The 27417-nt window shown below is 41.1% G+C and overlaps 1 protein-coding gene across 1 annotated transcript in view; it reads left to right on the plus strand.

The window, feature by feature from the left end:
• Positions 1–27417, plus strand: part of TMX4 (thioredoxin related transmembrane protein 4) — a 390958-nt gene that overhangs the window by 111010 nt on the left and 252531 nt on the right. The window contains exon 5 of the mRNA XM_069236546.1: positions 21616–21661. Within this exon, the coding sequence (XP_069092647.1) occupies positions 21616–21661 (46 nt within the window). The remainder of the gene's footprint in view (positions 1–21615; positions 21662–27417) is intronic.

A 27417-nucleotide genomic window follows, 5' to 3' on the forward strand; every position in this document is an offset into this window, starting at 1 on the left:
GTGTGAGTCCAGAGTGCTGTGTCACTGATATCCGTGGCACATGACTACAACTCCACCACAGTATCTGTGCCCCCATGGTGTGTTCAAAACAGCGAAGTTAAGGTCTTGTGTCTTCACCTGCTGAATTCATCAACTTGTTGTAAAGAACTGATGCCTCGCCACCAATGCCACATCATCTATGCAAATGTAAGTAACCGATGCCTCACCTCCCCTGCCTAGCAGAAAGGAACTGACGCCTCACCTCCCCGGAGGCAATACGTAACTGATGCCGTCCCCGCTCTAGCAACGCCTGACCCCCGACTCTGTGCAACGTCTTTGTTTCTTCATCATTTTCCAGGGTACTGTAACTGGAGTCTATACAAATCCATAGCCGGCCCATGCTCCCTCGCTGGTGGCCCCCATACTGTTGGAAGTGACTCCGTCAAGCCGTTGTGATAGCCCCAGTTGAAGCTATTGTGTTTCTAAGCGCTATACTACATTTAATCTTTGAAAATCCGTATCTTTACTTGTGTATTGTGGATTTTTATAATTTTTGTCTAATTTTATCCAGATAAATATTGGCTATTTTTCTAAACTGATGTGGAGTACGTTTGTGTTATTTTCACTGTGTTACTGTGTGTGTGTGTGTGTGTGTGTGTGTGTACAAATACTTTATAAATTGCCTCTTAGATAAGCCTAACTGCTTGAGCCAAGATACAAATGGGGTGAGCAGGGGTTATCTTCGCTGTGTGACTCCCTTACCCTGAATAGAGTGAGGGTCCCTAGTTGGACAGGGTGCCAACCACTGCCAACTAGAGACCCCATTTCTAACACAGCCTAACAGTGGAAAAAAACTAGAAAATAAATGGTAAATGATGCAATTAAAGAAAATTCTTATTGGGATCACCAATAACGAGTGACGGCCGCCGCAAATATCAAAGAGAGGGGAGGGGTATGATGGGGAGGGGGAACAAATAATGCAGTTTAAAAAAAAAAAGACTTTCGGTTTCTGCAACCACCGCCACCATCTCCTGCCACCTCGCTCATCACTCCTTCTCTGGTATGGTGTCCCAGCAATCACTGGGACACCAGAACAGGCTCCCCAGCAATCCTGGTGCTGCTTTCATGCTAAAGCTATCATGAAGGCTGCGTCAAGATTGGTCGGGACGGCTTGGACTGCAGCTCAGACATAACCCTGGGGCCTGTGTAAAATCTCCAGCCCAGCTGTGTAATATGGCCAGCCAAACACACATGCGCACTTAGTGCACTCCATTCCTCATCCCCTGTCCCACTTCCCATGTCCAGCCCCGGCCCTCTCTTCACAAGCTGGCTGAGCCAGAAGCAGAAAAATAAAACAGTAATTGAAGTATTGTTTTATTTTTCTGCTGCTGGCTCTTAGCCAGGGGTACGACGTTCCTCCGCCGTTGCGGAGGAGCCGCCCCTGCAAATAGATTTATTTTATGTGAAAATGAGGAGTATAGTTGTTGAGATTTTATTTTAAATGTTGACTTTATTTCTAGCAGAAATTAATAGCAGTTGTGATTCATGAAGTCAAATCCAAGCACCAGATGAAATAGTTACAATATTAAAATATGAGACTCCTCATTCAACATCCTCATCAAAAAAGCAACGTCCTTGATTCTGGGATCAGTGAAAATGGATGATGGGGTGCGGTGTTGGTCAGACACAGTGCAAAACTACATTTGCAGCACAAAATCTATTCCACCTCAAAGACCTCAAATACGTAGGCTGTCGAAGTTAGTTGAAATGTAAAGTAGGCTGTTTGTATGCTTGAGGTTTTAGAACAGGAAATCGTTTTCAATGAGTTGCAAGTGAGCGCCATTAAGGTAGTATGCTGCTGACTTCTCTGACAGAACAATTCAATGTAGTTGCTTTTTACTGCTTCTATTAGTTCTGCATTTTAACACTACATTAGATTTGTATCCTTCACTAATTGCTGTTCAGTGTTTACTAGCGGTGGACAAGGGGTGTGCTCTCTGTAAAACAATTGGTAAGTATGTAGGGCCATATGTACGAACACATTTTCCCATTGACACAGAATGTGAAAAACCCTTTGCTACATCTGGCCCTAAGTTTGTAAAACAGGTTTCGCGGATCCTTAATGAGGTTGCATTTTACTGATAAAGATCAAATTAACGGCCTTAACAAACACATAAGTTGTTCCAGTTGTTAAAAAAAGAAATACCTGAGCATGAGTTCTTGCTAATTCATTTTTTCGTTTTGACTGACTGGAACTACAATGATTTGCGACTAACTTTCAGAATTTTGTGTGTCAAGCATTTCAAAAGATTTGGAAGTCATTCCTTAGGTTAATCCCCAGGCAGAGGAGGACTGTCTGCTTTCCTGAGTGTCACTGGCAGGTTTGGGGATAAGGGGAAGAAGCTGCCAGGTGCTAAAATATGAGATAGTTGGAGAAGCGGACTGACTGGTAGTGTCGGGTCAGTGGCGTAACGAATCTTCATTTGGCCCCCTGCAAAGTACTTGGGCCAGGGTACTGTGCTGAGGGGGGATCCTGAAGTTCGGGACCCCTCTCCAGGGCGGGGGCCTTTGTTACACCACTGGGTTGGGTCAAAAACCTCAGGTAAGGCCCACCCTGGTTCTCAAAGAAGGAGGTTTTGGAAAAAATAATGGGGAAGAGTACATTTTCCATGCTGGATTCATAGCTTTGCTTCCATGATTTAGCAACAACTTTAGTTGGTACCTCTTCTCCCAAGCTTTGATGGAAAATGGTGCAATGTAAGTCTTGATGGACAAGTAAAATTTGCCCACAAATGGGTGGGATACAGGGCATGAGTCAAGGGTAGACGCGAGTAGATGGCATCTACCACTTTGTTCACAGGGTGAATGCCATCTGCCCTGCCAAGAGGTTGGTTCCCACAATATGATAAACTTGTCCTTATGTAATTTTTAGACACCAGGACACATTCAGCACCACCTGCATGTTGTCTGCTTTCATTATTAGCAGCACTGTTCAGGCAGGGAGGAGGCTTGTCAGATTCAAGCTTGGCCCATATCAAAGGCCGGACTTAATGGGCCACAAGGCCTCCTTTTGTGGGTGTATCCTAGCTGGGAGATATTGGAGCCTCACACCTAAATGCAATGGGGGGGGAACAGGCACACAGCTCATCACTTCATAAGTAGTTAAGAGAGGCACTCTTTTGACATTGTTCAGTCCATGTATATAAGACATGCGCATGCACTGTAAGAATTTTAAATGTGTTGGTCTGTAGAAGTATTTACAGAAATAACAATTTAAATGCCACTATTTTGTTTTATTTCTTTTATAGTTTTATAGTGCTAATCATCAAGATGCATGGTGTCAGAGCACTTTGCATCATAGAAGATTTACTGGTGACACAAACATCTCTGCAGGAGGTGTCTTAACCCCATAAGATATTTTAAAATGGAGACTTTGCGACCAATTAACCAGAACAGATTTACTGTCACGTTGCTTGTTGCCAATTTCTTTGTGGCAGGGCTTAAAAATAAATGTATACGCTGAGGCCCAGATTTTGTGTTGGGTTGTGTCACTTTTTTGGCACATCCCCAACGCAAAATCTTATTTGTTAAATATTGTAATATACATAAAGTACTCATGATAAGCAGAACAGTGAGGTATCCTGATCTGATGTCACTTGTGATGTCACTTCCTGTGAGGTCATGGGCTGTGAAGCCACTTCCTGTGATGCACCGTGATGTCACGCAACATGATGTCATACATGGTGTCATGCACTCTAATGTCATGTGCCACAATGTCACTGGCTTTCTACCTGACTTGGTTAGTCCCCCCACTTCTTTTTTTAGGCCCTGTGCACTGGTGGGATATGATGAATCTATAAGGGGCTGCATCTTATGCACCATTTTTTTTTGTTGCAAAAATAGTGTGTTTTGGACCCACATCATTGCCAAAACTGGGTAGTGTTTGAAGGCAATATTATAGAAAACCTAGGTGCTCCTCAGTGTTAAAAATTGTGCAAAGGATTCATTTTAAGTCAAAGTTAGACGCCGGTTTAAAGGGGTTGAGCGATTGTCCGAAACGAGATTTTTTCAAACTATTCATCGAACGATGGTTTTCAAACTTCATGGGCTAGAAATATTGCTCCCCTGCTCAGTACTGCTAGAGAAATTCCAAAATCAATGGGAGGTGTGAGGTATTGCCAGCTATTTCCAGAAATATTTATAGCATTTTGGCTGTGAAAAAAGCGTTGACCCTAGTACTGGACACTGTTTCCTTTCCTTAGGGAGAAGCTTAACTCAACCACTTGAGTGGTATTCACAAGCTGAAAGGTGCTGGAAACCTTTAATTTTGATAACACAATTATAATTTATAACAGAGATCCATCCTGATGTTTTTATTTATACATATAGTCACGCCTGTATTACCTCCTGTAGCCTTGTCAAGCCTCTTCTTAATCAGTTTCCTCTTATGTTGTCTCACTAATGCAACACATTTTTAGGCGAGCAAACACCAGGACAGACATGTAAAGAAAAGAATTAAAAAGTGACTCATTAAACGTATCTTTTTAAGTGCGCTTTGAAGTAGCAAATGGTTTTACTTTCATGCTGAATGAATAAATATATTTCATAGCTGTTTAAAAAAAGGAAACGTACCCTTTTGCCCTGGGGTCCCCCATTCCAGCCTTTTAGTTCTTCCTCTGATCTGGAGCTATTCACTTTTCTTTAGTACAGATAGTGAAACTGTCTCCTAGGCGTGGCAATCCTTGGTACCACTTTCAGCATGTTTCCCATGGCGTGAATAAAGGACATTTTCAGTGTAATGAGCAGTATTTATGCAGGCTTACGTCTCCCACAGAAACAGCAAAGGATAAACACAGACATTCCTCGTGTTAACAGTGAGAGACTCATTTGTGCACCAAAAGGCAGTGACAGGTGAACACATAATATTACCAAAGCTGCACAATGATGCTGTCAAGGAGCTACTGTCCATGAAAATAACATATTTCACTGTTCATCCCTCTGTAATTTCACTAAAATGATAGTGTGAACGGTCCCAAGTCATAGAGTCACTTAAGGTTATGTCTCAGCTCACCTTTACCAAGAAGAACAGTGTGAAAAGTTGTAATACCGCCATCCCCTATTTTTGTAAATTCTGTGCTTACTAATATATTTTCTTAAGGGCTATTTGATTCAGAAACCTATGAAGGGGTTCTCAAAATTGTATTGGTTGGCTTATTCGGAATGAGTACTTATTGTCGGAGATCCAGCTTCTCTGTGCAGCACACAATAACCAAGCACAAGTAAACAAAAAGTGGAAGTGATCGTAAGCACAGAGTAAACAAGTGTAGGGATAACGTGACAAATAGAGATGAAATCTTAGGCAACAGCATAGGAATGCATGGTAAAGGCCTGGGAGAATGACAGCGGAATTCCTCAGTTCCTCAGTTTATTCAGTATTATCGCTTGAGCAGGTGTTGTTTTCAGCGACACTAAAAACGGATTCAATAATTGATCAAATAAAGGGGTTTCAGGATGATTGTTTACTTTTCCACCAGCCAATAAACCTGGATAGGCGCCATTTTAAGAGCACAATTCTTGCTTATTTGGGAGCATCAGCACTGTGAAATTAAAGTCAGGTCTCAGAGTTGTGTCTCCTGCTCTGTAGTTCGCCGGAGTATTTTTTTCTGAAGGTGGATACAGGTGGATCTCCCGCAATCTAATGGAGAAATATGCTCTGTTTTGCCCTTGTTGGATCTTATACCGTGGTTTGCTTGGCAAACGTAGGTAAATAACCTCAAAATGTTGCTTTGTGGCCATTACGTTTACTTCAGTTAGTAGTTTGTAGGGCTATATAGCGATATTTGGACAAAATATCGAGTTGTAGATATCAGGAGACAGAAATATCAGAAATAAAATATAGTACATAAATATTGTGAAGGAAGAATATTGTTCACAACAATATAGTTTTTTGAGGTAAGTAATATTGTTTCAAATAGTATTGGTAATTTCAATATTAGTTTCAGCAATAGTGGTTAAAATATTGTTTTTTGATTATTTTACTGTGTTTTAGTTGATATACTGATTTTATGTGCTATTGTAGTTTAATAAATGTTACTATTTTTTTTTTAAATAACGTGTGATTTTAGATTTTTTAATTTATTATTTTATAGTAATTTATAGTGTTATAACAGGTTGTTGGGTTTGTAGAGGGATCCGGTGAGAAGTTATTTAGGTAATACTTAATTATGAATTATTTAATACATTTTATTTGATTATAAGATTGATATTTATTATGTAATTTACATATTCTGATTTATTTTTGTTTTATGTTTTTTGTAGACTGTTAGGTTTGTAGAGGTATAGGATGGGAAGCTAATCAAGTAACAATTAGTTAACAAGTAATTTTTTATTTTTTATTTATTTAGATGCTTTTTAATTATGGCATTTATGGATGAAATTTATTTTACTAATATTTTAGTTGCAGGCTACTAGGTTTGTACGGGTCTAGGGTGAGAAGTTAATTAAGTAATAATTAACAATTTATTTTTAATTTTTAACTATTGACTTGATTTTTTTTTAGTTATATTTTAGGTGCGGGCTCCTAGGTTTGTAGAAGTATATGGTGGGATGTTAATTTATTGAATAACACTTATTTAATTATAGATACTCATTGCATGGTCATTAGGCAAATAGTTTCATATATATATATATATATATATATATATATATATATATATATATATATATATATTACCTAGCTGCGGTCGCCACTAGGTAGTTATAGTTAGGACCTAGTTTCTATATAAAAAGCAATTTTTTACTTGCCTATTTCTTTGGCACCGTTGAATCTTCACGAAACCTTCCCAAAACATTTGCCAGTCCATTCAGTTGCTGCCTGGGAAGATTCGGGGTGATCTGTCTGGGGGGTGCTGATAAAAAGGGGGAGTAATTTTCCATAGGGATTTTGAACAGCCCAAAAACTACTGAATGGAATTACAACAAATTTGGCAGGAAGGTAGGTCCTGGTCTAGAAAGCGACCTTTCTTTCTTTTGGTGTAATTCCGTTCAGTAGTTTTTGAGAAATTAAGGGGAAAACAAATGCGTTTATTTAGGGACACAAAGGATTCGCGACCCCTCCCGATCTCATGCAGAGATCTGATTGGCTGATAGCACTTCAACAACAGAAGCCATTGAAGTGTTGTCAGCCACCTTGAGACTCACTAAAGCAGAGTCCCCCCAAAAAAAGTAAAGAATAAAGAAAAGGGGCCAGGGCACAGACACCCTGACCCCTTAACTCTGGTGGTAGGGTCCCAAAGGGATCCCCCCCCCGCCACGGGCTTAAAAGCATTTTTTTATTTTTAGTTTATGAGCAGAGTCACAGTGGATCCGTGGTAAAAATAAAAAAACAAAGCACAGGGTCCTGCACTGCGTTACTCTAATGCCCAGAGTAGGCTAAGCCTCAAGGGCTTTTGTAAAACAAATGCTGGGGGGGGCCTCCTGGCCCCCTCCCAATGCCTGGAGGACTGCTCGGGGCTCCCCGGGGTTTTTCATTCATTGTCGGGGGCGCGTGCCTCCCCGCTGCCCTAGGGACCACCACCTCCAGAGGGCAAATATTTCATATGCGGGGCCATGTGCCCCCCGCTTCCCCGGGGACCACCACATCCCCAGAGCGATGAATGCAATTAATGCGGGGGGAGCTGTGGGGCCCCCACGCCTCAGGGACCACCCTCCCGGGGCAAAAATGCTTTAAAAAAGGGTGGGAGGCCTGATGGCCTACCTCATGGCCCCAGAAATCACCTCCTCGCTCAGGCTACACACATTGAACGATGAGCTGGTACAACCACTCCTGGGGCAAATATTTTAAAAAATAAAGGGAGTGCCTATGGGACACCCAAGCCCTGGGTACCACCACCCCCTGGGGCTATGTCCTTGTTGAAGGGGGCCCCCTCATGGAGCCAATAAGGGCCTGTGGTCTGCCATCTCCCAGGGCCGGCTCCTGCTATGTCCCGGGGTGCCAGGTCCCACTGCAAAAAAACTGAGCTTTCATCTCTGTCCCCTGCATGTGTGCAGGGGACAGAGATGAAATGTTTCAGAAAGCACAGAGTTGCTGTCAAAGCAGCTCCGTGCTTGCTGAAGCAGTGACTCTGCGAGGGAAGCCTTAAGGCTTTCCCCGCAGTGCCAGGTAGCCATAAGGGCTTTTTATTTAAAATAAACAATTTGTGAATAAAAAAAAGAAAGTTGTAAATAAATAAATACATAGGGACCTCTGAGGAGCCCTTGAGGGCTCCCTCGCGGTCCCAGAAAGCCCATAAAGGGCTTAAAAACAAACAAGCAAATAGCTCAGTGTGAAGGTTGCAGACCTTCACACTGAGCTTTGGAGGTTTGAGTCCAACTAGAGTCATTTCTTTCTTTTTTTATAAAAATTTATATATTTTTAAAAATAAAAATAAGTATTTTATTTTAAATTGAACATAAATATCTCATTCTAAGTATATGAGATATTAAAGCCTGTAAAAACTCTCTTTCTCTCTCACTTTCTTTCTCACTGTCTAGCTCTCTTTCAATCAATTTCTCCCACTCATAAATCCACTCAGACACTTCGCAACCACTCACAGACCCATACAGACACTCACGCACCCACTCAATGACCCACTGACACCCTTATGCACCCTCTCACAGACCTGTGCACACACTGACTCAACCACTAAAATACTGATGGGTGCACTCTTACACCCAGATAGACAATCTTACCGTCACTCACACACCCAATTATACCCTCTCACACCCAGAGAAGCCGCGGCCAACTCCCACTGCGCCAAGCCAAAGGGCTGTAGACTTCATTGGTTTGGGTGGTTAGGGGGTGTTGGCTGCAGGGTCTAACTGCAGGCCAGGTCTTGCAGGCAACCTCACCTGCGCATGGGCGAAGGACGCGCACGGTGCAAGTTTGGGTGCTTATAGGAAGTTGGCCGTGCGTGGCTGTGGTTATATTCATGTATAGTAATAAAAAAAACAAAGAGATTCACGGAAAAAAACAAGGTTACAGGGACATTGTAGTTAGGAAATGAAATTTAAAAAAAACATAGAAATTCACTTAAAAAACCTAAGGTTACAGGGTCGTTATGGTTAGGCTAACATTTTAAACATACCAAACCATAGAAGTTCACCAGTTATAGTTAGAGTTATCTCAAGTAACTATAAATCGTTCCTTAAGGTAACTATAACTTGCGCCTGCGCCATGCACTGCTAATTACCCCACAAATTATGGCACTCATGACATCTTTGATAACATCCATGATAAATGAAATGCACTATTTGCAGTATATTTTTTGGTGAAAAGCCTGTGCATGGCGGGGGCATGAGTGAATATAAATATATATCACCTACTGTCGATCGTCAGTAGGTAGATATAGTTATTTGTTTCCATTGTAAAAGTGTTTTTTGACTTGCCTATATCTTTGTCACTGTTTGACAAATCTTCATGAAGTTTTCCAAAAAAGTGTCCTGGTGATTCTTGTTGCGCAAGTTTCAGGGTGATCCGTCAAGCGGGGGCTGAGAAAAAGTGAGGATCAAAAATGTTATGTTTCCCATTTTAATTCCTATGGGACATTTGAACAAGGCTACAGCCCAGACCACTGGATGGAATTACACCAAATTTGGCAGAAAGCTAGCTTTTTGTATGCAGATTACGCTTTCACGTATTTGGAATAAACAAGTTCAGTAGTTTAGGAGATATTAAAGGGAAAACAAATTTTTACATCTCTGACTGCAATGACTTTGTGAACATTAAGAGCTTATGCACAGCAAATACATAGCTCTGATTGGCTGCCAGCAGTTTAAACCAGGAAGTGTTGGCAGCCATCTTGGGACTCCCAGGAAAAAATGTGAAAAAAAGAAAAGGGGCAACGGTAGAGTTACCCTGACTTCTTAGCTCTGGTGCTGGGGTCCCAGAGAGACCACCCCCATGCTAAAAAGCATTTTTTTTTTAAAATTCACCACCGTTTGCGGCAGATCCGGTGAAAATTCCCCCCAAAAACCAAGAAGCTATTGCCCCAGGTCCCAGGGGCATTTATTATTTGAGGCTCCCCTCGCGGTTGCCTCACTTTCTCTCTTTCTCTCTCTCTCTCACTCACCTACCCACTCGACACCGACGCACCCACTCACAGACCCACTCAGACTCACACACCCACTCACAGACCCACTGAAACCCTCTTGCACCTACTCACAGACCCATACACACACTGACCCACTCACTAAAATACTGATGTATGCCCTCTCACAACTAGACAGACACTCTCACAGCCACTCTCACGCCCAGATACACCCACTCACACATATTCTCACACCCAGAGAGACAGGCTGGAGGCAACTCATGCCGCACCTGACCAGAGGGTCATGTACAGCATGGGTTTTGTGGGTAGGGGGGCTTGATTGCAGGATCTGGTGGCAGGCCAGGCCTTGCGGGTAACCTCCGCTGCACATGGGCAAAGGTCATGCATGGCATAAATTGGGGTGCTTATTGAGGGTTGGCCTCAGGGCCAAAGGTTACATGGACGTTATAGTTAGGAAATAGAATTGAAAAAAACAAAGAAATTCACTTAAAAACAAAGGTTACAGGGACTTTATAGTTAGGATCACATTTTAAACATACAAAGTCATAGAAATCCCCCTGTTATAGTTAGAGTTAACTGAAGTAACTATAACTCGTCCCCTAAGGTAACTATAACTCGCACCCTCTCCATGCACTGCTGATTACCCTACAAATTACGGCACATATGAAATCTTTAATAACATCATGCTGACTTGCTACTCCTACCACCTGTACCTTTCTCCCTGACAATGACACGTCTAGAGCTTTTTTGGTTCTGACAGTGAAACATGTTGCTCCAGTGTTGACCAGGAATTAAACATCATGTCCCATCACATTGCCATTTCAATAGGGACCACGATGATCCACTTCTAAGGATGCAGCCAGTACACATTGTTCCTCATCTGAACTATCATTGTTGTATGTTTCAGAAACTTCATCATCATTGAAGTCCATCAATGGATTTTGTGTGATGACCTGATTCACATTTGCATTTGCCTTCTGATTCCTATTTTGCTGAGGAACCAGTAACTGTTGTTGTTGCATCGGGGATTGTGGAACTGGCATTTGTTGAGGGACCTGCAATTGTCATGTTGACCTGTATTTGGTGCAGGACCTGCATCTGTGGCAATCTGGTAGGAACAGCCATATTCTGAATTTGGGGTCTTCTGACTCTTTGAGTTTGGACTTGACCGCAGTCCACTGTCTGTGCAACTCCACCATCCTGCACCAAACTATTCACATTACCCTACGGACACTCCTATCTCCAACGTCTGAGATTTCAGAAAGCATGGCATAGAAGCATTTTCTTCATCGACTGCATGTCAAGGACATTATCACTCTGATCTGTTTGAACGAGGCGTCCTCTACCTCTGAACTGAGGTGCATTGTTACCCTGCTGTCGCACGCAATGCATCCCACTAGTGCTCACCATTCTTGTGGACCCTGTATTCCTGCTGCATGGGCAGATTTAATTTGCATTACCATCTCTTTCTCCTTTAACTTTTGCTGCTTTAATTCAGTTTTATCACTACAGTACCTAGCACACCGCAGAATTTCATTAATTGGTTTATTCTGCCAGCAAATCAAATTACTCTGGTTCATATTGCTAATTTCAGGTTTCAGTCCCTGCAGAAATCTGAACACAAAATAGCTCACGTCTTTCGACTCAATAACTTCAGAACCACTGTGCTTTTTAAATGCTTGCAACAATCTCTCATAGTAAGCATGAATCAACTCCTTTGCTTCCTGTGCTGTCCTGTCAATCCTTTGCTAACCAACATCTTTAGGGGAAACGCTATTCTTCAGGTGTTCACTCACTTTATAATATCCTTTCATCACCTCTTCAGATGGTACATCTGTTACTGGATCTCTCAGCGGTTCACGAGTTGGCCAATCAACACTCCGCTTGCGCTTGACCCACAAATCAACTGGAAACACAATGTCAGACAAGGTGTTCAGATCTTCCCACAGACATTTTGAAAGTTTCACAAACCTCTCTGTCTGCTTGTAGCATTCTACTGGCTTCTCCTTCAATCTCGGGTAACATTTGTGAATGACAGTATGTTACATCTGCTCCAAGGTACATGAACATAAGCTCCACCTGATATCTCCCTCACTGGTAGCATTTTTACCCTCTCCTCTACTTGATTTGCTCCGACTGCTTTCTTCTGCTCTCTTTTCTTTGCCTATCTGCCATCCCATTTATCTAATGCTCCCCATGTTTCAATACTCATGATTAATTCTTTAATGTGCATTCTCATGCTGGGTGATCTCGTTTGCAATGTATTTTGAACTAAATTCTAATCTGTAACTCCTTTTTAAAGGTTTTGACTTGTCCAATTCAGTCTCTTTTGTCTCTACTAACTTGGAAAATTTCTCATAAGTCCCTGCTGTTATCACAAAATAGGACAAGCATATGTGGGAACGGACTAACGCATGCGGGCAAAAGCAAAAGAGTAATTTGGAAGAACAATCTATCTCGGGTTAGATTAGGCTATCTAATAAAAATAAAAATAAAACAAGTATCAGCATGCAGACCTAATTAAAATAAGGCAAGGGAATAAAAAACATTGCAATTTTATACTTTTGCTGGAAACAGCATTCAGGTTAGATACAGCAACAAAATATGTCAGATTTTGCAGAGTGCAACAGAAACATCATCAGGGGAAAATGCAGAACACTAGATGCATATCAGAAACATGCATGGGAAAAGTTATCAATTAAATTCAGTGGGGAAATTTAACAAATACAAGAAAGACTTAACAATAGAAGCATCAAGTGGGAACTTAGCAATAGGACAAACTAAAAGTTTCAAAAGTCTCTGCCTAACTAAAAATGTCCAATGCAATTTGATTGGTCCACTGTGTAGAACCACACTTCGTAAAATGACAAATATCCAATTAATTTAGAACGCCTATCAGGTTTGTAACATTTTCAGATTCTCTCAGGGTAGGTGTGAAGTCATCTTTCCTTCCGTGTGACACCAGCAGTAACTAGCAACTCTGGGCCATATTTATACTTTTTGACGCACAACTGTGGCAACGCAGTTGTGCGTCAAAATTTTTACCGCCGGCTAACGCCATTCCAAGGCGCCATGCGGGCGCCTTATTTATGGAATGTCGTTAGCCGGCGCTGCGGACTGGTCTGAGTAAAAAAAAATGACTCACACCAGGCAGAGCCGTCGTATGGGAAAATGGGGGTTGTGCGTAAAAAAATGGTGCAAGTCAGGTCTGAGGCAAAAATCAGGCCTCAAACCGGACTTGCGCCATTTTTTTTTATGCACAACCCCCATTGACATGACTCCTGTCTTAGCAAAGACAGGAGTCATGCCCCCTTGCCTAATGGCCATGCCCAGGGGACTTCTGTCCCCTGGGCATGGTCATTGGGCATAGTGGCATGTAAGGGGGCCCAAATCAGGCCCCCTATGCCATTTAAAAAAAACGGAAGAAAAGACTTACCCCAACTTACCTCAACTTCCCTGGGATGGGTCCCTCCATCCTTGGGTGTCCTCCTGGGGTGGGTGAGGGTGGCAGGGGGTGACCCTGGGGGCAGGGGAGGGCACCTCTGAACTCCTTCCGAGCCCACAGGTCCCTTAATGCCTGCCCTGACCCAGGCGTTAAACAGCCTGTTGTGCGCCGTTTTTTAAGGCCCACCCCCTCAGTGCGTCAAAATGACGCCAGAGTATAAATAAGGCGCACAGGCCTTAAAGTAATTTTTTGGAAGGGAACGCCTACCTTGCATATCATTAACGCAAGGCAGGTTCCCACTTCCTAAAAATTACGCTCATGGTGGAATTTTGACGTTCGTGGGGTCGGGCGTCAAAGTTTAAATATGGGGCAAGGTTTGCGCCGGATGTGCGTCAAATTTTTTGATGCACATTCGGCGCAAACAGAGTATAAATATGCCCCTCTGTACATTAGTTGATATAATCCAAAATCTTCCCATGTCTTACAAACAGTTTTCTCCTTTCACATGGGTGAGAACATTTACACAATGGCACTGCTTTACTTACAGTCCTCATGTTCTAGGGTTGCAAAAATGCAAAGGTATGCAAAATGAGTTTATAAACACAATACAACAGAACTGTTTGCTAAACATGTGAGAAAGCCTAATGGAAAAAGTCAGATTAAAGGAAAAGAAACGATTCAGCTTTCCTATTACTGCTGCAAATATGAAATTTCAGACCTAGTTATGTTAACACAGGAAAATGAATGCATTAATATAATAATTAATACAGCACGCACAATATGAAAACTCATTAATATATCTCATTAATAATATATCATAAACTATGTAAAGCATTTTCAATATTAGTTGCAATCTTTGTTAAAGAATTGCACAAAGTATGACAAAAAGATGCATTTTTTCTGCACACATGTAACTTTAAACTAATCACTCACATTTCATTCTAATGATTAATTTCTCAAACATTGTTATAAATCAGGTTAGCATTTAATAAACTCAAGTAGGCACATTTTTGTCCAGGGTAAGCATGACACCCACCTATCTCAGGCACAATGGCCACCATCAAACAAAACTGCACACTTTAAAATACAAATTAGTGAATTTCAGGCTTTTAATTGTGAATGTTAAGTCACCAAATGCTGACTTTTGTGCCACTAAAGCATTATAATTTTTTTTCACTCTAACAACCTCCAGAGGTGGAATGAAGCCTGTATGGAATCTTATGATGTCACCTATTCCCATTGTGGGAACAATTTCTAAAAAGTTTCCAGATCAAGTCTAGTGCTGGATCAGAGAAGGTGAGTAATCTGCAGTTAGAGCATTCATCAGAAAGTATTTCTGAAACCCAACACAATCTGGCAGCAGGCATGGTCTCCTGAGTTTTTACAGAGTCCGAGGCTTATCAGCAAAGGGAGTGTTTCTGTTGGATTGACTCTAGTGACAAATACATTGTTGGGAGGGTGTGGCTCATAAGGGTTGTGGTAGGATTGTGCAACCAGTAAGTGCTGTGGTTATTTTGATTTTCTGAGCATTTTCTATGAACTTGGGGGTGGTTGTCACATAATTCCAGTGTTTGAAGTATGGGGACAGCGTTCCATTTGCGGCCTAGAAATCTGCACCATTACAGATAATTTGCATGAGTTATTAATGGCTTTCAGAAATGTACTTGTTGACTGATCTTTTGTAGAGGTTGTTGAACATGAGGAAGAGTTCTGAAAACAGGGTGTGGACATGCATCATGAAGCCTTATGCATGGCCAAGTGGCCTTTTGTGGGAGAATATATATAATATTGTGAAAATTGCGCTGTTGATTAGTATTATGATTATTATTATTGTCTATCCTCCTCGTCAACTGAATTATCTGAGACTGGCCTACCAGCAGGCTCTGATTTATTCCACAGGCGCCACATAGAATAATATAAATTTCCAGAGATAAATAAACATGTCCTACATAATATGCAGCTTTTTTGGTAAAATGAAAAATATTTTTACTGTATGTTGAATGCATTGTTTCCTCACACCAGGCCAAGACTAAAAATTCTTCTCTTATATACTGCATGGAAGCTGAACCTTTACCTTCCTGCCATAATGTATCTTAGACACTGTGCCAATAACCTAATTTCCACTCCTACTCTAACTAAATAGAGCTACTTGTCACAATGCTTAGAAATAGGTCTAGTCCAATAAAAAATTCATGCCAGGTCTACTTCCTGTGCTTGTTCACAGGGGTGTTCCTAACTATTATCATGATTGTTTCCCATGAAGTGTGTTATCTCTGTGCTTATTCTTATAGATTTTTTCAAGAAACAAACCCTATTTTAAGTCTTATGACACCTTGCTCTATTTATAAACAGGAAGCATGATGAAGGCTTCTTGTTCTATAGATATATGCTCTAAATTCGATGTGCATCACAATTTTTTCCATTTCTGTTTTAGCAATGCTGTTAACATCCATTCCCACCAGTAATCCCCAGAGCATTCCGACTGCTCAGGAAATGTGTCATGATTATATTTCTTGCACTTTGAACACGTACGGAATTCAATTATACAAACGCATAAAATGGATGATGTGCTTTTCTGCAACGTGTGTGTCTAATACGAGCTGGGGATATCCAAATCATTAGTTTTAATAACCCAGCGACCTGCCTTTCTATAATGTTATTTATTTGTGCAGCCAGAAAATATATTGTGATAGTGAAAGGGTGGTAGCTGTAGCCTCACATCAGAAGGCCGGGGCTTGCAGAACCATTTACAGCTTCTGGGGTTTAGAATTGATTTGTTTGTCGTTCCTAAAGAAAAAAAAGAAAAATACAAATAGTTTCGGTAGCATAACAAAAGTAGGTGTGTTTTCTAAAAAACATATTATTGGAAAGGTGTGGTGTCAATTCAAATCCGTTAACTGTGCACTGCATTGGAATATCTATCAAATGAGACACAGATTTCACTTTGGTGCAATATTCACACTGTCAATTGAAGCTGATGTCAATTCTTCCGATAGTAGTACAGTATTTTTTTAGGTCTGACTAAGAGACAAATTTAGCTGTTTAGCCATCCTCCTGTAATTAAATAAATAAATCCTATATAAAAATTACACACTTGCATAGAGGGGCTTTGAATCATCACTCTTCATGCATTGATCTATTCAGGTATCATTCACATTTTGCGTCCATCACAGCACAAAACATGACTGAATGGGTCAGGCCACTTTAGCCATTGGCCCTCTGGCATAGTGAGTTATGCTATTATGCCTGACCACTTGTGCAGATCATCCTAAAAGGAATTACTCTTCAGTTTCGGGTCAATTCTTTACTTTTTCCAATGCCTTTTTCTTTCCATTATTTAAACTAGTTAACGTTTTTGCCGCCCATGTGTGATTAAACTAGAGCTTAACAGTAATAGTATTTCAAAACCAATAGTATAATTTATTTGCAACAATGACAACAATATTTTCCGCTGACACTCAAAAAGTCTAAATAGAAATTCTATACCACCTTGCTAAGAAGCACCCATATTGTTCTATTACAATTATATGAGATGGGCAATTTTGTTTTACTTCACATTTTTCATTAAAATTATATAGCCACTACATTTAGTCTCCGGCTTGAGAGAACAGATTGAATAATTCATTTAAAGGCAGTCCTCTCTACTCAAATGTGTAAGTATCCTCTGCAAGATATTATGGGCTACAGTGTAGTAGGCTACTCAAGGAATATGAGGCCTAATTTGCTGTTGTCATTTGGGGAACAGCATAGTTTCTCTCTGATGCTAACCTAGGCAATATTAGTGGCCAGTGCTAGCCCTAATCCAGGTTGACCGTAAAATTGAAATGTGCTTTTGGATCTGTAAGATGGCCCCCTTTCAGTTCTTAGCTGCAAAGGATCTTTAGATCAGCTGAATGATGTTTCAAGAGACATGTAACAAGCTCAAGTTTCAGAGAAATCAGTCTGATTCCATGGAAAAAAATAAGCCATTTATCTGGAATGGAATGTTAGCTTCCAGAGCAGCAAAGAATTGCTTTGTACTAGACATTGTGCATAGCTCGCTGTAGATTGATTGAATGTTTTGCTCCTTTGGGCCAAAATTGACTTTTCTTCCTTGATCATTTGATGGAGGAGAATTTGTTGAGATAAGGCATTCTTGTGTGTGGGTAAGGTGCTTGTTCTTGAGTTGTTGGCAATATCGTTCCTGAATGTTTCGATGTTTCATTTGAAGAACATTACAATGTCTACCGAGTGCTTGATGGTTGTTCATGGGACATTAATAAGAGCGATTTTTATCTGCTAGTACATATTGAGGATTTCTCTGATTTGTTTAAGGTATCATTGAACAGTTTGGCATTTTCACTCTTTCAATAGTTTTCCTGTAGTTCTTACCATGTCTCATGCCTTGTCTTTATATAATATTGACTTACCACATATGCATTCGAGGTTTCAGGACCACTATGTTTTTTGTGCCTTTTGTTTGTGGACAAATGGCCATATATAAAAAATATAGGTATTGCAAGTTCCTAATTCTTTGCAAATCGTATTTAGAAAATTGCTATTCCTAATATACAATATTGTACTAGTTTGTAATAATGATTCCTAAAGGGGTTGCAATATAGCTACATCATGAACATTATTGAGGTAGGTCACAATTTTCAACCCATTGGGAATTGCAGCCATCAGAGGGATGGTAATCTGCTGGGATCAGCAGCCCACTATTTCTGTTATTTCTGTGATTGCTATTTAATAAAGCAATCTTTTTTTTTAAATGCAGACCGTTTTCCTTACAAAATAAAATGAAATTTTTTATTTTCTTTTAATTGGCACTGATTGACTTGATTCAACTTTCACAATGAGGACTGGGACCCATGGGGACCCTTTTACATTTATGAATGTATACCACCACCCCTGAGGTGACAGTAAAAAGGTAATGTTTTGCAACCATAATTCAGTCGCAAAACATTCATGCATAGAGCACTGCAGTTCGGTATTTGGAAGGGATGTCCTTAACACTCCCCTTCCACAAATCAAATCACTAAACACAAATTGCAGTTCGGTAACATGTTACCCAATTGCGATTTGTGCTCTGTACATATGAAAAGGCATTTTTGCTGTGCGAAATGGCCTGATTCTACTGATCGGGTCATTTCCAACCGCAATAATGCTTTTATACATGTGACCCTTAATGTGTTTTATTCAGTTTCAGCAAAGGTCTTCATAATTGATGCAATGTTTAGGTAAAACAAATGGTCCTCACTTTTCTTAATACATAGTTCAGAAAAAGTCTGGCATGGTACAAATATATTACTGTACTTTGACATTTTTGGTAGGAAATAATGTAACAAGCCATATTGGTCTGGAATTCAGTAATTTTGATCTGTGATTAATATTGACAGTAACATAAATTCCATGAAAATCTGTGATGCAACAGTGAGGATTGCAATAAAATAGCCCTTATCAAATATGTGGTCCAGTTACAGTTTGGATGGCAAACATATTCTCCCTCCATAAAAGCAATATCTTTCAGAAGAAATATTTCTCAGAGAGTGATTTACCTGTTGTGTTACAATAGTGCTGAGAACACTTTTGTTGAAGGAAGTTGTATATTGTCATGGTAGTAGTTGTGTAAGCTATTCAGTACAGTTTCTGAATGTCGGATTTGTTTTGTTATAGGACCCGTGGGCATTTTCTGCATCAAAACTACTGGCTGAATTGTCTCATGCCTTTGAAACAATTGTTATTTTTGAGAATTAAGTGCATTTTATTGGTGTCGGAAACAAGTAATAGAATAACACTGACAGGTACATATAGCTTCATTGGAAATATCAGCGAGTAGCATCACCATGTAGCTATATGCTTAATGCTGGGTGTATATATAAAACACTTCAAGTCACTGATTATCAAGAAGCAGTCCATCCATGAAAGCTCCAGCTGAGTTCAACTGCATAAAGACATATCTCTTGCCCTCATGTTCCCCCCCGCAGACTGATTGGAACCACCACCACAGCTGTCAATCCTTTCTGTTACATTGTCTTTTTTAACCTTAGCAGCTCCTCTTTACCTTCCAGATCACTCACACTTATGTCCTGGAAGAACAAAATAATAACTTCTCCCACCTTCACTACCTTTTTAAGGATAGTCTGAAGAATTATCTGAGCTCTCACGTTCTGTGAATGCACCACCATGATTACAGTTCCACTGCTGCCTGGAACACAACCTTCATGCTGTGCGGGAAGTTTACAGATTTTCCTGATCATTCAAGGGACCTCACCCCTTCAAGCGCCCAGTAGGTCACAAAAACATTTTCAGACATTCATGAAGAGCTCCACTCGAAACCCCCTAAAATACCCCCAGTAGTCTGAGATCAGCACCCATCTGCATATTGCCTAGTAACTCCAACCTCGACTTGCAGAGCCTCATTGACATGAACCTTAAAGGACAACATTTCTTTCTTTTGAGTAATCTTTGCACTTGTCAGGTTTTCCAAAGTGTGTAATCTTTCCTCCACTCACCCCGTCCTCTGTTCCATTGATGACACACTTTCTGTGAGGCCTGCTGTTGCTTCTCCAGTGTTTGGATCACTTATCCAACAGTGCCAATTTTCTCCTGTAATTCTGATTTCACTTTAAAGATTGAGCTCAGTAGCAGACATACACTGTTTGTGAGCCCTTTTCAGTCATCAGTGGGCCTTGCCTTTATAGCTCCGTTCATATGCAAATTGAAAACGTGCTCTTCCATTCTTCTCCTCATTGCCATGTTTTTTTTCTCCACTACTGAGCATCAGCTCCAAATGCCTCTCTTAATGGCACACCCTGTTGGGGATCATGGAGACCTACATTGCATCATGTCAATGGGACTCAGCTTTTCCTCATTTCTTTAATTTCAGGTCTGCCAGTGGGTACAGTGCCAGCTATTATCAATGACACTATGGCTCGGGGGCTTAGGAGGAAAGGGACTGGTATAGCTCCCAGGCACTCTCTTCATGAATAACATAATTTCTCGTGGCCCCAGCCAGCTGTAAATCTCCACTGCTGTCTATCATCTCCCCTCAGGCAGATGTCAAAACCATTGCCACCCCATCCACCTCTAGTCTCTCAGTCTTGAGGATAGGCTGTTGTGTAGTTTGACACCACTGCTGCCACTCCTAACTCCTCACGCCAGAGTTATGCCACGACCAGGCGTTTAAAGCCTGTGACATTGCCTCCTGAATCCTTGCACAGAGCTAAGCTGAAATGTAATCTCCACAGTCATGGCACTTCAACCCCAATAAACATCGATCCTGGAGACACAACTGACAAAAAAGATGGGATCCTATCATGAAGCATCAATCACCATCAGTCAACAGCAGCCACTCCCCCAAAAAGTGTTATTCTTTAAAGAGCAACCATAAACTTACACCTGTAGAATTGTGAAGAGCAATACAAATAGTCTCGGTAGCTGGATTTTTTTATTTTTGATTGCAGCCACAAGGGGCTGATGCAATGTACTCGTGCTCCCTAGATATCGATGCCACTAACAATTTACTTGGCAATTCCGATGCTGCAGTGAATGACCATGTAATCTGCTTTATTTAGAACTTAAAACAGTACTCCTCCGTGTAGGAAAGGATAACAAACAACTTGGAGTGGTGAATATAGAGAGTTACTTATTCTTGCACAAACCCATCTCGCGTTATTTTTTATCTCTTTGACATGAACCCTCTGATAAATTAATCCAACAGAGGCAGGGAGTACATGACCTAGGTCTTCCTACAAAAATGTGTGTGGAATATTTATAAAATGGTCTTAAAGCCTGAACTGTAAAACCCTCTGATGGGAGTACAGCATATTTCTTCTTTACCTGCCTAAGACAGACAGGCTTTATATATAGTACACCATCAATATTAGTGCATTCTTTCACTGCTGTTAACGTTCCTTCCAAGGATTTCCAACAAGTTAATGTAAAATACTTCAAGCGTATGAATCTATGAAAAACACCAACACCGGAGGATTGTAGTTCCCAGTAAGTAAGATTGGTATTAAGCTCGGTTTTTAACAGTCTAAAATATGCCTTATGCATGTGTTTAATATTCATATCTACATTTGTCTGTTTATGTGACCACTGTCTTTTATTTAACTCTAGGTTTGAGTGGACGTTTTTTTGTTACAACTCTGCCAACTATTTTCCAGTAAGTGATTCAGTTCTGTTTCAAATTGCATTGCACATTTTACATTATGATGAGGAAATATTAATTGTGTAAAATGTAATGTGATGTCAGAGTTTTAACTATCTTTCGGTTGCTTTTGTGCGAACCACATACACATTTTTAAATATATCCATTTCACATGGGACGAACCAAAATAAATAAGTCTTGGTTTTCTGGGTATAGTCAAAAAGAATATTATAAAATTCTGAATTACCTGTGAATACCGTAGTGACTACAGATGCCAGTGAGTAGTAGCTGGGGGCTGCGGTGAGTTAGCAAAGTGAAAGAGACAGTGGCGAGATTCACCTCCAGGATGTTGACGGAACACAAAGCGAAGCAATTCCAATGAGATGCAGAAGCTTCGACAGTTGCTTGGGCTACAAGCACAAGTTTAAGACATACCTGTGGGAAAATAGGTCTACCTAAAACAGACCATAAACCAGTAATGCTATATTCCTGAACATCAAGTTAGTTATAACACAGCTGGCGATAGCAAAATGTATGATACAAATTACCATTTGGACTGAATAATACTACAGACACACTCTTTGCCCTGTTCATCTGTGAGGAGGTGAAATTGGAGAGGTTGGATGGTATAACTCTCATCCCGACGTATTTCTTGTACAGTGCGTTTTTATGAGGACAGCTAAAGGGAAAATTAATAAAAATACTAGTCATGAAATATGCTGAATAGATGGACTGAGAGAAGGAAGATGAAGAAAGAGTGAGTATGCTTCAGGTCCTGCAGTGATGAATTGAGTATGCAGGAAGAAGCGTTGTGAGAGTACAGCAATGGTTCTGCCTCCCTAGGTCAACAAATGATTTATTAACCCAACTAATAAGGGGCACCTAAGTGTGACGCAGTCAAATGAGAAAGTGTTGGTGTCTGGGAGAAGAACGATTATTTAGAGAAGTGCATACGCCTTCATTGTAATAGAGCTACAAGTGTCTGCAATAGCAATAGTTCCAGCGGCGTTACCTAAGAGATTGTTGCAATGAATAGGCTTGTATATCCTTTAACATCTATTTCCTGAAGGCTGGTATGCACAGCACATGTTGGTAGTGAACCAGTGCCCATGATGGGTAGAGGTGTGTATGCCTCTGTTTCTGTGCGTCTAGTACTGATGCAGTCGGACAAGAAAGGCACTGAAGAGAATGTTTACTTTGTCGACTATCTACAGATAAAAAGGATGGTAGTGATACCAAGATAGACCATTGTATGCTCTTTTAGCCAAAGAATGAAAATGATTAGGGGGAGTACTTGGGGTGCAGGGTTAACCATAATTAATTTACCCTCATTGCCACCTGTAACAGTAATACCTACATTCAAGAATGTGTTAAGTATGTTTAAGAAGAGGGTACTTTTCTTACCTTGTTGATGATAATGAAGTGTGAGAGTGATAAGAAAGAAATGGGAACAAAGGAAAGGTATATTTACCATTGAGTAGCTTGAACCTGGAGCCGGGCAGTTATTTATATGCATAGGCTAAATGTATGCACTGGTTAGGTTAGTTTTTTCGTGAACTAGCTGAAACATACATACTTCATAATATTTTTCCTGTTAATTTTACATTATTCCGCTTAAATATTTACATGATTTCCTGACTACTTAGTTGGAAATCGGTGGTAGAAGAGTGTTGCTCTTAACCCTTGGCTTCACCCCAATTTCACCATTTCCTTTTCTAGTATCCTCAGCCTTCTGCATTACTGTTACTCTTTCCTTCTCTGGATTTGTGATATATCGTACTCCAGGATCTAAAGCCAAGTTCATCATCCACTTGGGTAATTCTTTTGCCCCATCTAACTTTTAAATTTTTCTTCACTATCCTGAGAGATCTCATTGATCAACTACTCATCCCCTATGACACAATTACTAGCAGCATTTGACTTACTACAAAAAGACCTTCTTCTCACCCACAATGCTGGCTGCACAATTGAATCAATTTTCACTAACTCACCTTCCCTCAAATCAGCCCCACCCACACACTAACATGGACCGGCCGTTATGCTGTGCCATTCTCATACTCACTAGCAGTTACTAATAATGATACCCCACACTGCCCTCCCCCATGAAAACAAGAGCCTGATCCAAAGTCCAAGCTGCTAACTTGCTAACCAACTTTTCAGCCTCCGGCCTCCCCAGGAAACCTTTCTGTGCCTCTCTATTTTTTAACTCCTAGTCCAATAAAGCAATCCCCCCCTTGACAGCTATCAAACAGACTATATCCCACCTCTCCAGACCCTCTGCTCCCTAGTGTAAAGAGGAACTCGTTGCCTTAAATAGCCACTGCAATTTTTTTTTAGCTCTTATCTCAGCTTACTTCAACAGCTCAGCAAAGACTACCTACAAAGCTACCATTAAAAACTACAAGTGAGCAATTTGCAAAGTCTGAGCACCAAAATCAAGTCTCAGCAAGCTTTACTAAAGAAATCCTTTTAGTGCTTCAGTGCCATCTCAAACCTAAGGCCAGTAATAGTTATATCACACCCTCCCCTAACCTTTGCACCAATCTGGCCACTTCTTTTTAAGACAGAATTACTGGAATGTTTGAAAACTTCAACGTCTTGCCTTCACATTCTGTGATCTGCTCTTCCTCTGGCTCCTCTCTGGTCCCTTGAACCTATCTCCCTCCACCATTGACTTAACTAACTCCATCAGATCTGGGGCCCCTAATGACCCTTGAGCTCCTGCTATATTTAGCTAGCCTCACACTCTACATCCCCTCTCCTGACTGAACTCAACCATTCCATTCATTCATCAACATTTTCTGATAATCTGGAAACAAGCCACAGTTTCTCCCTTTTTCAATAAATCCACCCTAGGTACTAACATCTCATTCAACCAGCACCCTATTTCTTCCTTTCCCTGCCAAACTCCTTGGGATGCATGTCAACATGCAGCTAATTCATTCTCTCTAGCCTGTCTCCTTTATCCCACTTATTTGGTTTCCTTCATCTTCATAGCACCAAGACTGCCCTCACTGTGGTGGTAGACAAACTAGAAACCACTTTTGATCAAGTATCTTTCTGCGGCCTTCAATACTATCTGCATCAAATTCTTCTAAGGTTGTGTGCCAGACCCTGCCATCTGCCAGCTGCATTAAAATGGTTAGATGCATTTCTTGCCTTCAGATCCCAAACTGTTACTCTGAAGCCTTTTTTCTCTGAAACTTCTTCCATCCAGTGTGGCATGCCAATGGCTTTTTCCTCAACATTTATATGTTCCCTCTGGCTGAGATGGTCTGTCCTTTTAGCAATGCAATTATTTCATGCAACAGCGTCTCTCCGCCCATGGTTATTATTTCTAACACCACATTTGACATGCAAAACAAATTTATAAAGTGTATGAAGGCAGTAATGACCTGGATGTCTGCTAACTGCCTCAAACTCAACACAGACAAAAATTTGATTTTGCTCTTCTCCCTCCACTTGGTCCTGTGGCTAGTGGCCAGCCAAAATTGGTGCACCTCTGGAAACCTTTTCCTCAGCAAAACCCTCAGCATCTGGCTTCTGCAAAAGTGTCCATTTCAATATTTGTTGTGGTATCTGCTTTTTTCTGTAACATGTATTAACTGATGTACTTGCCTGTGCTGAAACACCTTACTTCTCAATAGAGTTTTTCCTCCTGCCATTCATGATACCTCAGTGTTAGAGAGAGGCTTAGCATGGAAGCCAATGCAGTCACAGTCCAAACAGGTTCTCCATGAAAACAACTTACATTGTCTTTTAATCAATCAATCAATATTTTTAGAGCACGCTACTCACCTGTAGGGACTCAAGGCGCTGTGGGGTATGTCCTCAGGGTTCAGTAGAAGAGCCAGGTCTTGAGGTCCCTCTTGAATGGAAGTAGCGATGACGTCTGTCTGAGGTGGAGAGGTAAGGTGTTCTAACATTTTGCTGCTGCTTAGGAGAATGATCTCCCTCCAACTGAAGACTTCCTTGTGTGGGGTACTGTGGCAATCGACTGATGGGGGAAAATGAGAGGTCTGGCAGGGGATAAAAAGGTGATGTGGTGGTTGAAGTATCTGGGTCCAAGGTTGTGGAGGGCCCTGTAAGAGTGTGTGCAGAGCTTGAAGTTGATCCTCTTCTTAACGGGAAGCCAGTGGAGATCTCTCAGGTGTCCTGTGCTGTGTTCTCGGTGGGAAATGTTCATGATGAGTCTGGTGGAGGCGTTCTGGATTTGTTGTAGGTTGCTCAGGTTCTTCTTGGCTAGGAAAGGCAGCAGCAAGATGGGGTGATACTTCTCGAGATCTGTGGTGTCAGCTGTGGGTTTCTTCAAGAGTGGGTGGATCTCGGCGTGCTTCCAGTCCTCTGAGAAAGTGGCCAACTCTAGGGAGCAGTTGATGGTCTTACGGAGCTCGGGTGTGATCGAGGCACTGGCCTTGTTGAAGATGTACTAGGGGCAGGGATTGTTGGGGGCTCTAGAGTGGATGCTGCTCATGATGGAGTGAGTCTCGTCCGTCGTGAGGAGGGTCCAGGCATGCAGGAACACTGGTGGTTCAGTGAGTCCCTGTTGGGGCGTTGTTGGTGAGTTAGGAGAGTCTTGAGGTCCGAAGCTGTCGTAGATATCCTTGATTTTCCATTGGAAGAAGGCGGCTAGTCTCTCGCAGAGCTCCTGGGATTGCGGGATGTTAGTGGCCTCAGCTTGTGGTTTGGCAAGTTTCTTGATGATGGTGAAAAGTTATTTTGTGTTGTGAGTGGTGGCGTTTCAGAACATTTGCCTCAAACTCAGTCTTTTCGGATATCTGTCCTATTTTGTACATCTGTTCCGGTAACAATCTAGCATAATCCGATTTGTTATGCCTGGGATTGCTGTACTTTTTTCTGTGACCGAACCCTGTTGTTTGACCTACTGCAATCTTTGTCAATGTATGATTCAACAATGTGTTTCAGTCTGAAATCATACTAATTGTAGTACTTACAGTATTTGTAACTGCAGTTCAGAAATGCAAACTTTACATAATTGTGGATATCATCTTTCCTCATTAAACAATTGCTGTAATGTGTTCCCTTAAAACATATTTGATATAACTCTTAGGTCAGCTGTGCCTTACTCTGTGCAGTAGTGGTTCCAATTTCACATTTACCCTTCAACAAACTGTATACTGTTAGAAATGGGGTCTCTAGTTGGCAGTCAGTTTACATCCTGTCCAAGTAGGGACCCTCACTCTAGTCAGGGTAAGGGAGGTACACAGCTCAAATAACCCCTGCTCACCCCTTTGGTAGTTTGCCACAAGCAGTCAGTCTTATCTCAGAGGTAATATGTAAAGTATTTACACAAACACATATAGTAACACAGTGAAAACACCACAAAAGGACTCCACACCAGTTTAGAAAAATAGCCAATATTTATCTAAATCAAACAAAAATCTAACATACACAAGTAAAGATATCAGATTTTAAAATGAAAAGAGTCTTATTCTATAGGAATCAATGGATGTGTTGTTTTAGCACAAAGTACCTGGTATGTGTAAAAAATAAAGTAGCAGGGACATGCGTGCATCGGAAAAGCAAGCAATGCGTCTATTCCTTACTTGCAAGTGAGGCTGTGCATCGATTCTTTCTCCAGCACACAGTAAAGTCCAGTCTTTGTCCTTTCTAAGGCAGAAGCAGCAAATGCAGGTCAACCCAGCAAAGCACACACAGCAAAGGGGCAGTAATCCTTCTCACAGATCTCAGCTGTTCTCCTTGGCAGAGGTTCCCCTTGATCCAGAAGTGTTCTACAATTGTGGGGTCAG

Source organism: Pleurodeles waltl, chromosome 5, assembly GCF_031143425.1.
Source record: "Pleurodeles waltl isolate 20211129_DDA chromosome 5, aPleWal1.hap1.20221129, whole genome shotgun sequence".
In the NCBI taxonomy this organism is placed as follows: domain Eukaryota; kingdom Metazoa; phylum Chordata; class Amphibia; order Caudata; family Salamandridae; genus Pleurodeles; species Pleurodeles waltl.